The 14098-nt window shown below is 49.1% G+C and overlaps 2 protein-coding genes across 2 annotated transcripts in view; one reads left to right on the plus strand and one right to left on the minus strand.

Moving 5' to 3' along the window:
- Positions 1 to 396: 396 nt before the first annotated feature.
- On the minus strand, positions 397 to 6115 carry PRDX3 (peroxiredoxin 3). Its single transcript, XM_056494433.1, has 7 exons — positions 5526 to 6115; positions 5375 to 5450; positions 5151 to 5292; positions 4306 to 4441; positions 2058 to 2161; positions 1138 to 1303; positions 397 to 560 (listed from the first exon to the last, which is right to left on the minus strand). Exons 1-7 carry the CDS (start codon positions 5556 to 5558, stop codon positions 507 to 509), a joined length of 711 nt encoding a protein of 236 aa, XP_056350408.1. The 5' UTR covers positions 5559 to 6115; the 3' UTR covers positions 397 to 506.
- Positions 6116 to 12751: 6636 nt separating this feature from the next.
- GRK5 (G protein-coupled receptor kinase 5) overlaps positions 12752 to 14098 on the plus strand; it is a 151797-nt gene continuing 150450 nt past the window's right edge. Inside the window, exon 1 of the mRNA XM_056494651.1 lies at positions 12752 to 12954. Within this exon, the coding sequence (XP_056350626.1) occupies positions 12903 to 12954 (52 nt within the window). The 5' untranslated portion in view covers positions 12752 to 12902. The remainder of the gene's footprint in view (positions 12955 to 14098) is intronic.

The following is a 14098-nucleotide window of genomic DNA, read 5'->3' on the forward strand; positions in this document are numbered from 1 at the left end:
CACTTTTTTTTTTTTCAATGGCACATATTTACATTCACTCCATGTTTTAGTGCATTTACACACAAAACCAATGACTTTAAAATTATTTTTACTTGTTACATTCATCTCTTCCTCTGCAAAATTCATTACAAATAAACCATGTATCAAAATTTTATCCTTGCATTGTTTCAAACTTTTTTTTTACAGAATTTTATGTTGCATCAAAAAACTAAATGCAGGACATTTTCTGTTCCAAAACTAGTTAAAGAAAGAGGGAAAAGCCAGTGGAAGACCACTGTAACTTATGTACTCATCACATTCAAGAAGATGCTCACAGAAACCCATGAAACTGAAGTTGCAGAAGACAGGGCAAAGCTTTAGTTTTACCCTTTTTAAAGCAAGACAAGGGAGTCAGTAAATATTTCAGCATTTAATTTCTTGTTACACATGACAAAATGAGACCTTTTATTTTTATTATTAATTTTTACAATCACAGCTGTTTTCCTAATGTCTCCATAGTTGAATGTTTATTTATTCACTTTTTCAAAATATTCTTTTGAACCTTCTGGACTTGGTTTGATCTGTCAAGAAAAGAAAGTTTAATTATTACTTGGTACAATATAATAAGTATGATGTAACTTTAGTTATTACAGGTACAATAAAAAAATTACAGATTTGACACTTTATCCAAGAAAATCCATGCATGCTTTATAAAAAGTAATAAAAAATAAGAATAAAAAGTAATAAAAAATAAAATTACTTTATAAAAAGTAATCTATTAGTTTTTGCACTTGGCTGAAAGACAAAAGCCTAGATTGTGTACAACTACTACCTAAAATTTTAGGTACAAACCGCATTTTTCCTGTTAAATTACAACACATTAAATAAGTAAAAAATCTGAACTTAATGGAGAGTCCAAGGAAAATTTGGAGTTTTGAACACAATTTGCATCTTCTAAAAGGAATCCAGTAACTTTCTTCAGAAAAATCCTAAACTTAGTATCAGACAAAAGGACTAAACTGGCCCAACTGTGTTTAGTCAGCAGGCAGAGGTTCAGCCAAGCACCTCACATCTGAGTGGATGGCAGCCTCCAGACAAGCAGAGACAGGCCAGAGCCTATCTTTAGGAGGGCTATATTTAGCCCTGGGCAGCACTGACCGTTGGGGAGTTTGGAGTCCAGTTAGCTGGGCACACCTCCCCGTGGGTCTCCACGAACTGGAACGCCTTCACCAGCCGCAGCGTCTCGTCCACGCTGCGCCCCACGGGCAGGTCGTTGATGCTCAGGTGCTTGATGATCCCATTTGGGTCAATGATGAACAGACCCCTGCAATGCAGCAGGAGTTAAGGGAAGCAAAGTGCATTCCAAGCCCAAACACAAGGAACTGGATGCACTATTTCAGCAAGGAAGTTACCCCTAGTTACACGCAGCATTTGGTGTCTTGTTAGCAAAGTGATCCCCTGCTGTGGTACTGTGAAGTTACAGAGTATGCATAAAGGCTATTTAATCCAGGCAGACAAGGCTTTTTTGTACATCAAAACTGATGCCATCCTGCCCATGTCTTTCTGGTCAAATCTGTAGGTACTGAGTGAAGAGCTGCTTGTGCATTATGCTACTAAATTAAATCCCGTTGCATGTAAGTATTTGTGAAAACCAGAGTCCCAATCTTACCATACTAATTAACTTAATCTGTCAGTGAATAAATGTCAAAAGTTCCTGATCCAAAGAGATCAGGAACTGAAGGTCTCCAGAAGATTCCTACTCAATCCACTGTTTCTCAGGGACTACTATGGAAAAAAAAATAACTGCTGCTCTTTTTCCTTAATGACATGGAGTTCTCTCCCTCTTCCGGAGCAGAAGAGCTGACTTTTCCCTCACACATTTTCAGAGAGGCCTGAAAACTCTCAGCCTCATGGCCAAAATGGCCAGGAGCCCTTTCCTAAGGTGGGATCCAGCCACCCTGCAGCAGAAGGCATCTCAGTCTTCACCTGACACCATCTCCCTGCAGGAGGGGACAGTGTGCCTTGTGCTGGTTAGACTGGGTTGTGTCACAGCCCAGCCACCAGCAGTGGAACTTTACCTCAGTGCTATGCCAGGTCCTTCCAGCAGCACCCCATAATCACGGGAGATCTTTTTGGTGAGGTCTGACAGAACTGGAATATTCATTTTTCCCAAACCGCCGCTCTAGAGAACAGAGTAAGATTCCACTTGGTTACAAAAAGCTCCATGGGGTCATCCTTCCTGAGCTGCTGGACTCCATGTCCTTGAGGGCACAGTTACAGAACACAACCACAGCACCTGCTCCATGAAAATAACCAAGTGTGTGCAGTGTTGCTTGGGTTTGCTTTGTTTGTTTTGAAGTAGTTAGTTTGTTTCTTTAGAAAGTGAAAATTTCTTTTGCATTGAGCATTTTAGAATTGCTTATTTTAGTGGTAGGAATGCCCATCCAACCATAAATTTCCAGAAAATCTTCATTTGTATCCTATTCAGAAGCTTTGAATAGAAAACATTACACTACATATGTAAGTGTTCAGAATTAAATAGGATGGAAACATGGTGGGGAGGGAAGGGAAACAAACATGCGAACAAACAAACTTTGGAGCACACATCTGAGGAGGAACAACTGAGGGAGCTGAGGATATCTGGCCTGGAGAAAAGGAGGCTCAGAGGTGGTTTCATCACTCTCTACAACTACTTAAAAGTGAGTGTAGCCAGGTGGGGTTAAGCCTCTTCTCCCAGAAGGGACAGGACAAGAAGAAATGGCATCAAATTGCACCAGGGGAGGTTTATATCAAATACTATCAAAAATTCCTTCACAGAAAGGACTGTCAGGCATTGGAACAGGCTTCTCAGGTCATAGGAAAAAAAAATGTGGATGTGGCACTTGAGGACATAGTTATTGGTGAACATGGTGATGGTGGTGGTGAGTTAGACTTCATGGTCCTAGAGGTCTTTTCCAACCTTAACAATTCTGTGATTCCAAACAAAATGCTCCTACCAGCATACTAAATATGTCAGAGTTATGCTGCTCTATTCAGTGCACTTTTTTTTTATTTTGCCTCCCATAAATCCATTTAAATACTATTTGAAGAGTCATACAAGATTTTTTTCAGTTTTGCCACATATTGAGACTGCAAGAGAGATAAGCTCTCTAACCTTGAAACAAGGCTGGAATTTGTTGGCTTTGCTATTCTTGGCATCATCAGTGAATCACTGTGTAATCTCAGCCACTCAGACCCTGATCCTGCAAACACTTGTCTGCAACAGAGTTCCCTACACAGAGAAACCAAGGCTTCAGCTTCTCTGGGTGTCAGTATCCTGCCTGTGCCACCATGGAATTCTTTCCACCCCCTTCAGGGTGTTTTGAGTTGGACTCGATGATCCTTGTGGGTCCCTTCCAACTCAGAACAGTCTGTGCATCTGTAAAATACTATGTGGATGACTGACATACCCTGAACACCTCTGGGATAAAGCTGTGAAAACAGGCCACAGTCACAGTGCTGAGCTTTGAATAAAGCTTGCAGAACAGAAATACCCTTGACAGGCTCAGCCAAGGTGTATTAAATCCAGCAAACTCTCCTCCCTCCCCTGCATGTCTCAGTGGTGCCAGAAGACACCCAGCCTGCAGCACTACTGCACACTGCTGTGCACACAGGCTGGGAGTGATGGCACAGGCACTGCTGCACCTTCCTGGGACACTCGTGGTTCTCTGCAACTACCTTTAACCAGGGAGATGCTTTGTGTCATCAAAAGCACATATTTTTATATACACCTGAAAGAGGCTCCTCTCCAGGAAAAGGCTGTCTTCATCACTTCCCTTTCCTAAAGAAAGCCAATAATCCCCACTTGTACTGCAAGAGTGGTACCCTTTCCACAAGTGAGTTAATGATACAAGTGCTCCAATAAACTAGTGGATCCTTTGCTTCCATCCTGAAGCCACCACTGTTGGGTAATTGTCAACAGTAACTATTGAACAGCTGCTGCTCCTTTTCTGTGATAGTTTTTGTGCATTATCAGCTGTCACAGGCACTTTGGGACAGTGACATGTAAACTGAGCATTTGCCTTTTGAGATAAATGTACAAGGATGCAATATTATCAACATAACTATCATCACAGCAAAACAAGTTAAAAACCCAAAACAAATAATTAAGAGAAAGAAAACAAAAGACAGAGGTCAGAATTATGTCATCAAATGTAGAAGTTGACTTTAAGAAATTATTAAAAATCAGCATTAGCACAATTACTTATTCAGCTTCTCTTCTCTGGAACTCTTGTGAAAACAAACCAAACCATCAGAGAAAGCCCTAAAAAGATACTCCATTCCTACCTTTCGTGGCGTGTTTATCCAGGCCAGATGAGTAAAATGAGAGTCCACTGAAACTGCCACCACGTCACAGTTCACGTCACGAAATTCATTTGCTTTGTTGCTAAAAGCCACAATTTCCGTGGGACAGACAAAGGTGCTGGTGGGAAGACAGATCAGGCTGTAATAATTCTGCCATATTCTCTAAGACACTCATGTGCGTTTCTAGGCACTAATGCAGCAGAGGGTTTTCTTCAGACTGATAATTTTAGCCATGTTTCCTCTCATGATTAGTTTCAGTCTCAAACCAACAGTCACAACCACTGGGGCTGGGGCACCAGTTACCTTCTCTGAGTTCCAGACAGATTCCTTACAAAGAGATTCTCCATATAGTTTTTGGAGACTATAGCAGAAAGGTCTGCAGGTTAAACCCTTCTCCATGTGTGCCCACATGCACCAGGATGCTCTTGGTGATTCAAGGCTTCTGAGCAGACTGACCCCCATCCTGCCACGCTTTGCCTTGGAGCCATGCAGCTGCAGCTCTGCTGGCCTTGCTGCTTCAAGGACAGTCTCCAAGGCAGCTGCAAACTGCAAGGAAATGCCCTCACCCCTGGGATCTGACTGTAACAGGAACCACAGGCAGCTCCCGATGCAGTCCCTGAGCTGGAAGATGCTCCCCAGCCGCCCTACTCACTGCTTTAACACACGACGGCCATGTGCCCTCAATGTTATCAGCCACGCTCTAGAAACAGGCACATCTGCTCTGCAAGACTGGCCCAAATCGGGCACAACCAGAGTGACCTGCAGCGCTGGTGATGACCTTCAGCAGGGCAGAAGGCCCGCCGGGAAGGGGACAAACCCGCACTCACAAATCCAGGGGGTAGAAGAAGAGAACCAGGTATTTCCCCTTGAAATCATCCAGGCTCAGCTCCTTGAACTCCCCGTTAACGACGGCCGTTCCCTTGAAGGCCGGGGCGTGCTGGGTCACGGCGGCGGCGAGCCGCGCGGAGCCTGCGGAGGGGAGAAGGCAGAGCTGCGGGCCGGGCCCGGGGCGCTGCCGGGCCGCGTCCCCCGCACACCCCGCCGCACTTACCGAGGCTGAAGGCGCGGCGGGCGCAGGCCGGGGGCCGAGCCGTGCCCCTGCTGCCGGCGGCGGAGACCACGGGCACCTGCGGGGACAGGGAGGGAAGGTCAGGGCGGAGCGGGCCCGGCGGCCCGCGGCGCTGCCTCCGCCCCGCACTCACCGCGGCGCGGAGCAGCCTCCCCAGCGCGGCCATTTCGAGCGGGGCGGAGCGGGGCGGGAACCGGCGGGGGCGGAGAGGGACGGACCGGCACGGAACCGCGGGATCGATCGGGCTGGGGAAGGCTGCTGGGACCGGGGAGCTTGACGTTTGGTTGGCCAGCGGGCCAACCGGACCGTGGCACGGAGGGGCACGTTTAATCTTTCCTTGAAGACTTCCAGGGACGGTGACTCCACCACGTCCCTGGGCGGCGCATTCCAATTTCTAATCATTCTTCCTGAAAAATTCTTCCTAATGTCCAAGCTAAACCTCCCCATGCACAGCTTGAGCCATGTCCCCTTGCCATTTGTTACTGGGGATCAGAGCCCGACCCGACCCCTCCTGTCGGGGAGCTGTGCTGAGTGCGAAGTTCTGCCCTGAGCCTCCTCCAGCTGAACACCCCCAGCTCCCTCACCTGCCCCTCTTGTGCTCCAGGTCCTTCCCCGGCTCCGTTCCCTTCTCTGGACCTGCTCCAGCACCTCAGTGTCCGTGCAGAGCTGCGGGGCCCAGCGCTGGACAGACCCAGCGCCCGCGGTGCGGCCTCAGCGGTGCCGTGTCCCGGTGCTGTGCCCGGGCTGAGCCCCTGGCCCGGCCTCGCAGCTCTGATACAGCCCGGCTCGTGCTCACAAACCTTCCACAGACACGCTCACAACTGGCTCTGACTGTGTTAACTCGCTCTGATCATAGCTACAGAAGCACAGAATGTTCTCAGTCGGAAGGAATATACAAGGGTCATCAAAGCAGCTCCTGGCCCTGCACAGGACACTGCAAGAGTCACGCCGTGTGCCTGGGAGCGTTGTCCAAACGCTTCTCGAGCTCTGTCAGGCTTGGTGCTGTGCCCACTTCCACTGGGAGCTCATTCCAGCACCCAGTTACTCTCTATTTTCCCTAAAACCTGCTGGTTTTTCTAATACACAACTTAAACCTCCCCTGACTCAACTTCAGGCCATTCCCTCAGGTCCTGGCACTGATCTCCACGGAGCAGAGATCGGTGTCTGTCCTTTCTCTTCCTCTCATAAAGAAGTTGTAGACTGCAATGTTTTGTCCTCTCAGTCTCCTCCAGGCTGAACACACCAGGTGCCCTCAGCCACTTCTCATTCAGCATCCCCTCAAAGCCCTTCACCATCTCTGCAGCTCCTGGCATCTTCCTTTGTGTTCCTTCTTCTAAACACTTAAACCAAGCTGAAGCCAGTTTCTCTTCTGGGTTTTAGAAATTTCTGCTTTCATATATTTATTAATATCCATGACATTTTAGAAAGGGCAGACTTTGTGAACTAGAGAAGAGCCTGGCTCTGCTAGCAGGATAAGCTCAGCCATCAGCATCAGAGGGCAAAGCCAAAGGCAGCCAGAGCAATGTCAGCTACCCCTGGGATGAGCTCAATGAATGCTAAATCTGCACTTCTGAACTTATTCCTGGTGCTGATCCATCTGCATGGTCCAGTCACCTCTGTAACAGTGAACCCTCCAAGCCTTCAAAAGAGGGAGGATTGTGTTCAACCTGCCTGTTAGGGTTGATAACTGGCTGGTATTAGCTCTCTACTATGACTAGGAATTGTTTGGGCCAGTATTAGTTGATGTTGTCCAAAAGCTTGCTGAGAGCTTTCTGGGCATTAACATCATGGCAAATTGCAGTCACTGGCACCTTGAATTTATTAATCCAGATGTAGCCAATGACAGCTGGAAATAAGGCTCTGAAAATCTTCTCCAAAAAAAAAAGTAATTCCTATCAGAGCAGCCAGAATAATGTTATGTACTCAAAACATGAAGGTGGAAGCGAGTAAACAATTTGTACCTGAGAAGGTGTGTCAGGTAGAGTGGGGGTGAGCTGTGCCCTAGTCTGCAGCCTTGGATTAGGAGAGGGAAGGGGTGATTGTGGAGATTGTGACCAGGGTGGAGGTGTGGGAGGTGTTTGTGCCACTGCTGAGGGCTGCAAGCAGAGCAGGGAGCAGTGAAGCTGAGCCTGGCACACCTGTGGAGCAGTGCTGTACGTGGAGAGCAGCAGAACCATCAGCCATTACCTGGGCTGAATCTTTTCAGAGCAGTGCAGGATGGCATGACTGTGTTTGTGTCTGAAACCTGGCACATGCCCTCGGCAACAGGGACGTGCCCTGGGGCTGGGCAGCAAATTGTGTGCCCAGGGGTGGCTGGGTTCCTCTCCCTCAGCTGTGGGAGCTGCATTGTGGCATCCAGAAAAGGGCTATTGCTCGGATTTCCTGAGGATGGCTGTCTCATCCACAGATGATTATTCACAAAACTTCTAAGTTGATGTATTCTAAACCAATGCCCTTCCCCCCATCCCCGGAAAGTTATATTTGTTTAAAACTCTTTGTTTAAACTCTTGGCTTGCAGGTGGGGAAATATTGCTCATGCTTTGTTATGTAGGCAGTGTAATTCAGCTTCTCAGACCTCTGTGCAAAAACTGAACTACTGCCATTTAATGGGGGTTATTTTACATTTTGCTTCTGCAAAATGAGCATCCCTGCAATCTGAAGATGGACCTTGTCACTGCCAAAGTGCACCTGATAAAATTCTTCCTTTTTCCTCAGCTCTGGCTGTGCTCTGGCACAGGGGGCAGCTGCTAAACCTGGTTCTTATTGACATCCAAAGCTCAAAATCAATCTACCAAGTGCACATCTTTTTCCAAATCTTGTTGGTTGTCTCCTTTGCTGTCTTTAAGCCTGATTCAAATTGAGATGTGAAGCTGGTGAAAGACTCTCCAGGGATTTCAGCAGGCTTTAAGGAGAAGTTGGTTTACAAGGTGCAGAGTGGTCCATAAGGCACTTGAATAGATAATGGAAGATGTGAATGTTCTTTTTGATTAGGATACTTCTCTGCCTGCTCCCATTTTTGCCTATCTTTTCCAATCTGGGAATAGTTAACTATGTCTTTCTGACAAGATCAGTTGACAAAAAATACTAGATAATGCGTGTGTGTTGTTTCCATTCCTGTTTTGTAAATGTTAGATTTTAAAGAGCTCTGAAAAATCATCATTCACACAATAAAATTTTAGGGGAAAAGGAGCTGTTTCTCTTTAAACTTGATGAAAGGGATAAGCAAATCCCAAATCAGAACTGCTACTGTGGATCACTGAGTGGCAAATTCTGTGCAGAGCATGAGATGCATATGCCTGCTTGTTTAAAAATAAAATCTGCTCATCTTCTAGAAGGTTATGTTATTCCATGTGCTCAAATGCTGTAACAATCATTTGTCCTCTACCTTGAGGAAACAGATAACTGAAAAAGAAGCTGGGAAATGGAAAAAAACCAACAGAGGCATAAGCATTTTTATCTAAACCAAAGCAAAAAGTTTGGCTTCGGCAACACGATGCATCACCCCGTGACTGTTGGTAGATGGCAGCCTCTGTCCTTGCACACAGGGCTGCTGGAAAATATTCCAGCTGCCTGCAAATGCTCTCACAGGCCTGTGTGCTCCCACCTGCTGATACCCAAGCAAGAGAAAAAATTTGCCCATTCGTAGCAATAAGTTTCAGAAGCAATTCTAAGCACAATCCAGCTTAGGGCTAATCATGAACAGGCTTTACTGCATTAATTAAGTGTTAGAACATGGATTTAGGAGATAGCTGCTGCTGGGGTAGGTTTCCAATTGATAAGTATAGGCAAAAGCCTTTCTGACATCTGGTTCACCGGGGGTCTTATCCTTCCCTTGGAGGCGCCGTGCTGCGGCCGAGCGGGTTTTCTCTGGTGGCAGGATCAGGCTGGGTGTGTTGCCGCCGTGTTCTGGCTGGAGCTGTGCGAGCCCACCCTGCGATGAGTCATCCTTGGAGTGGCTCAGAATATCACACTGTGCCTCGCTGCCTCCCTGTTCCTATTACACTGATGCATTTGGGTCTCGCTCGGTGTTGGCGTTGCATTTACAAACCTCGCTTTTCCCATAAAGGAAAGATGGCTGCCAGCCCTGCTCTACCCTGATGTTCAGCACTTTTAGGGTTTTAGGAGCCTCTCCTGAATGACTTCAGATGGAAATTTTAAAGCACATTTTTAAAGCACCTTAGAAAGCACATTTTTCAGAATATGAAATTTTTATGGTAGCCTCTCCCTTTTTTTTTTCCCCCCTTCCAATATTGGTTGCTTCTGCATATGATTCAGACTAAATTTTCCTTTTTCTCCTAGCAAGTGAATTAGGATATTTAGGCCAGCAAAAGAGACCTGTGTCCCTTTCCTGCATTGCTTCCCTGCCACCCTGTCTTTGAGACCACATATTTCAGCACCATTTTACACGAGTGAATAGAGCCAGATAAGCAGTGGAACACATTTACAGGTCTCCTGTTTCCTTCTCCCTCACTCACAGAGAAGCTGACTGTTCCATTAAATCAGATGTGAACATAGCTTGAAATTAAAGGACTGCATCACCACAAGAGAAAATAGATATAAATTAATCTACCTCTTCCTAATTTTTTTGTGTTGGTTTTATGAACCAATTGTTCCAGGTGACACGAGAATAAACATACTGAGAGCTGTGAAGCAGTTATTAGGTAAGAGTCCAAATGCTGTAGTTTTGATTTTGCAAAAACCAACTGATGGAATTTCTGTGCAGTGGAACTTGCTCTGGCAACACATGGGGAGCCACATGTATGAAAGGGGCCATCCATCTCAGGCCTGTGTCATATATCAGGGGTTTAATCAGGCTTTAAAAATGCAGTAGAAAAGAGAGATGCAGTGAGGACTAACCACCTTGATTTTGTTTTTCAAAGTAGTGCCAGTGAGTGCTGGTGAACATACCTCCTTCCATGTCCTAGTGCACCACAGTGACTCAGATTTATTAGAAACAAGGAGGGAGGGGAGTTGTTAGATAACATAAGAATACTGTAAAAAAATCCCTCTCCATTGCTCTTCCCAGTAAGCATGGAGTCAGAATTGCTGCTCTCCATGTAGATGTGTAACTAAGACACACATGAGCAGAGCTCAGATATCCCCACTCCCTGCACTCAGCCACATTTATGTGGCTGCCTCTGGTCCACTTGCATGCAGCTGAGCTGGAATAACCCGTGTGGCAGCTGCTGGCTGGCTGTCCCTGCTCCTGCAGGGGCTGCCTGAGCTGTGCCTTTGCTTGCCAGGATCGTGGAGCGCCGGAGCTGCGCCGCTCATGAACACTAGGTAGCTCCGTGGCATTTCCGAACTCCAGACAGACCTGTCGTAACTCTTTTTGATAAATAGGTTTGCCCTTTCAAGAATTAAATATTTGAAACTATACAGGACAGCATCAGGTGCTGGAGTCACTTTTGCCCCACAGGGCAGCACTGTGGGTGACTCCACATATCTAGAGGGTACATACAGATATAAGATAAAAGAGGAGCAGTAGAGCTGTTGGGTGCATGTACCGATTTCCAGTGCAGCTCATACTTGAGCTCTTCAAGATCTGCCCTCTTCATTCAGGCACCTCTATGAAAATAACTCACCAAACACTGCCAGTGCTCCCTGTGGAGTCTCCCATGAAGGTAAATCCCTCCCCACTGATCAGTCTCATCCCGAGGTGCAGGAGGCACAGCGATATCCCACTGCTGCTGCAGTGAGTTGTGCTTCACAAGATGAGCACTTAGACACATGCCTTCATTTGTCCTCTGGAGAGAGGAGTTGCTTGTAGCATTACAAACATTCTGTGTAATAAAAGTTCTGTCTTCCACCGTGAGCCGCGTTGTGATGTTTGCATTGTCCTTATGATGATCATTAGTGGGGGGCTGGGCAGGGATGGGAAATGCACTTAGAACTGAGCATAATCTGCTCTGTTTACATCACTGCTTGCACAGAAGAGTTCAAACAACAAGCAGGGCAGATGCTCCTTAGGAGCCTCATCTCTGCACTAAGGCTCTGGTTTCCAGGAAGCAATTTCTCCCTCAAGAATTATTTAATCAGAGAAAAATCTTCCGGTACTTACAGACACAACTGCTGCTGTATAGAACTTGTATTACAAAGAAAGTAACCACAACATGGAAGGCTCTGAAAGCTGAATGTTTTTCTGGAGCTACAGGAGAGAGGCTGTGGAATATTGTACATAGCACTGCCACCTGCTATGCAAAATAACTTTCAAAGGTCAAACCTTTGACACTTAATCAGGTACAAAAGGCATTTATTGTAGCAATTTTACCCTCGAGGTATTATTCATTAAATGCATTTCTCATCTATTTCCTATGTTCAGAAAATGTGTTCTAGGCAGTCTGCAAGCTCTGCTATTGCAGGTCATTTCTGTGTGGCTGTGAAAAAAAATAAATTGGTACAATAAAGAAAAAGAGAAGAAGAAGAAGAAAAAAGTAGTGTCTTTGCTCCACTTACAAGAAGGTGCATGTTAATTTCATTTACTTCATGTGGATTTAATCAATGCAAATACAGATGGGGAAGAGTGTCAGTGGGAGTAATGGGTCGTTTTTATTCCTCTTTCATTGCTTGACCTGACGAATCGATCTACCCCGTTGCTAGGAAGATCAGAATCATGCTGACATGAGCATCTGTCCTATGTAGACAGGAGAGAGTTTATGTTGTAATCTAGCGCTTAAAATTCACAAACTTTCCACAAATGGCTGATGCCTCACGCAGTTCCTTACAAGGTGAAAACAATGGTGTGGCAGAAGAGATGGGATTCCCTCGAGTTCTTACGTAGGGGGCTTTAGAGATCCCAGGAAAGGCGAGAAGCCCCGGTCCGAGAAGAAGGGGAAAGACGTCTGCCGGGGAAAGACGAATGTGGGCACCTGCGGGAGGGTGACGAGCGCCAAGAGCCGGGCCGGGGAGCCCCGGGGACCGCGGGCAGGACAAGGGGAGCGCGGGGATGGAGCTCCGCGGGACGGAGCGCGGACCGGGATAGGGACCGCGGGAGCCCCGCGCATCGCCCGCGCATCCCCGGCTGCGAACACCCACCCGCACGGCTCGGGACGCTCTGGCCGGCCCCTGCCCGTGCTCCTGCCCGAGCTCTCCCCCTCCCCGAGGGGCACAGTGCCCGCCCCTCCCTGGGGACCCTGCGCGGCGCCAGGTGCGGCGGGGCCCCCGCAGGACTACAGGTCCCGGCGTGCCCAGCCCGGCGGGGCGGCGCCTGCGCGGGGCTGCGGGGCCGCTCCGCGCTGCCACACCCCCGGGAGGGCGGCAGGAGCGCCCGAGCCCTCGAACCACCGGCGGAGCCGGCGGGGCGGAGGATGGAGTAGCGGGGCGCGGCGGAGCGGGCGGTGCGGGGAGCGCCGCCTCCGCCCGGGGAGCGCGGGGGAGCGGCAGGGCAGGCGGGGATGATGCGCGGGGGGACAGCGCGCTAGGGGCAGGAGGCGGGTGGTCGCCCGGAGACTCCGCACCTCGGAGTGACGTCCTGCTGCAGTGCCGCTGCCTGCGCTGCCCGAGCTCGTCAATGGAGCTGGAAAACATCGTTGCCAACACCGTTTTGCTGAAAGCCAGGGAAGGTGAGAGAGCGGCGGGAGGGGAGAGGGGGCTGGAGCATCCTTGGCGCAGTCGCCCCTCCGCGGAGCGATGCCCCCGGTGGGGATGCGCGCCGGTCCCGCCGGCGGCGGCTGTCGGGGTGCCATGTGGCTGTGCCGGCGTTGGAAACGGCTCGTTAGAGACAGAGCCCCGGTGAAAATGAAAATACCGCTGGTTTTTTGTTTTTTTGTTTTTGGTTTTTTTTTTTTTTTCGCTGTGCGCGGGGGTTTGGGAAAGGAAGTGAATGAGATTGCGGAGATTACAATATTCACCCATCTCTTCCTTCCCCCTTCCCGCCTCCCCCCCTCAAATCTGGTCCCACAGATTGTGCTATTTCAGCGTCTATTGTTAAAGGTCAGCTGCAGATGCATTCATTCAAAAGGGCTTAGCAAATCTGCAAATAGCTTTCCGCGCCGTGTGGTGAGACCGGCAGGATCGTATCGCTTCCCCGTACAGTCATTGCCTTATTCGGCGTTATTAGGTGAGATCATGTTGCTGCAAACATGCCCATTGTTGAGAGCGTGTTTGTCCCCAGCCGGAGCCGGACAGAGGGGCTGGGGGCTCGGTCCCCACCCGCGGGTGCCGCGGGGTCCCGGAGCGGGGGCTGTCCCCGCGGCCGCGCAGGGCACCGGGGATGCTCCGGGCGATGCTCGGCGCGGGGAGCCCTGAAAAGGCGCTCAGCTTCCAGCTGCGGCGGGGGAGACCCGGCAGCATCCCCGTCCCGACCCCGGCAGAGCCGAACCACCGGTGGATCGGGCTCCCGGCGCTTGCTTTCCCCCCGTGGGCAGCGGACGCGGTTCCCTCTCCCCGCGCTGGCGGAAATGCTCCCGCGGCCGCGGGGCGCTGGGCACGGCGGGGCCGGGGCTCGGGGCTCGGGGCTCGGGGCTCGGGGCTCGGGGCTCCCGCACAGCCCCGGCCGCCCGCAGCATCCCTCGGGCGGAGCGGGAGCGCCACGCACAAGCAACACGTCTCAGGGCTGCGGCATCGCTGCCAAGACGCGGTCGCCTTCTGTCTGCTCCAGCCCATTTTTATGTTTGTGTTTATTTACTTGCTTGCTGCTTAAAATAAGGCATTTTTCCAAGCCCTTGCTCAGAGTTTCTTCCCTGGAAGCACTTGCTGGACCAGGCG

This window comes from Oenanthe melanoleuca, chromosome 6, assembly GCF_029582105.1.
Source record: "Oenanthe melanoleuca isolate GR-GAL-2019-014 chromosome 6, OMel1.0, whole genome shotgun sequence".
Classification (NCBI taxonomy): domain Eukaryota; kingdom Metazoa; phylum Chordata; class Aves; order Passeriformes; family Muscicapidae; genus Oenanthe; species Oenanthe melanoleuca.

Coding starts and splice junctions, on each gene's coding strand:
- PRDX3 (XM_056494433.1), bottom strand. CDS start 5,558: ATGGCCGCGCTGGGGAGGCTGCTCCGCGCCGCG. Junction 1,304..2,057: donor GGACCTGGCATAGCACTGAG/GTAAAGTTCCAC, acceptor GCTGCATTGCAG/GGGTCTGTTCATCATTGACC. Junction 561..1,137: donor GGACTCCAAACTCCCCAACG/GTCAGTGCTGCC, acceptor TTTTCTTGACAG/ATCAAACCAAGTCCAGAAGG.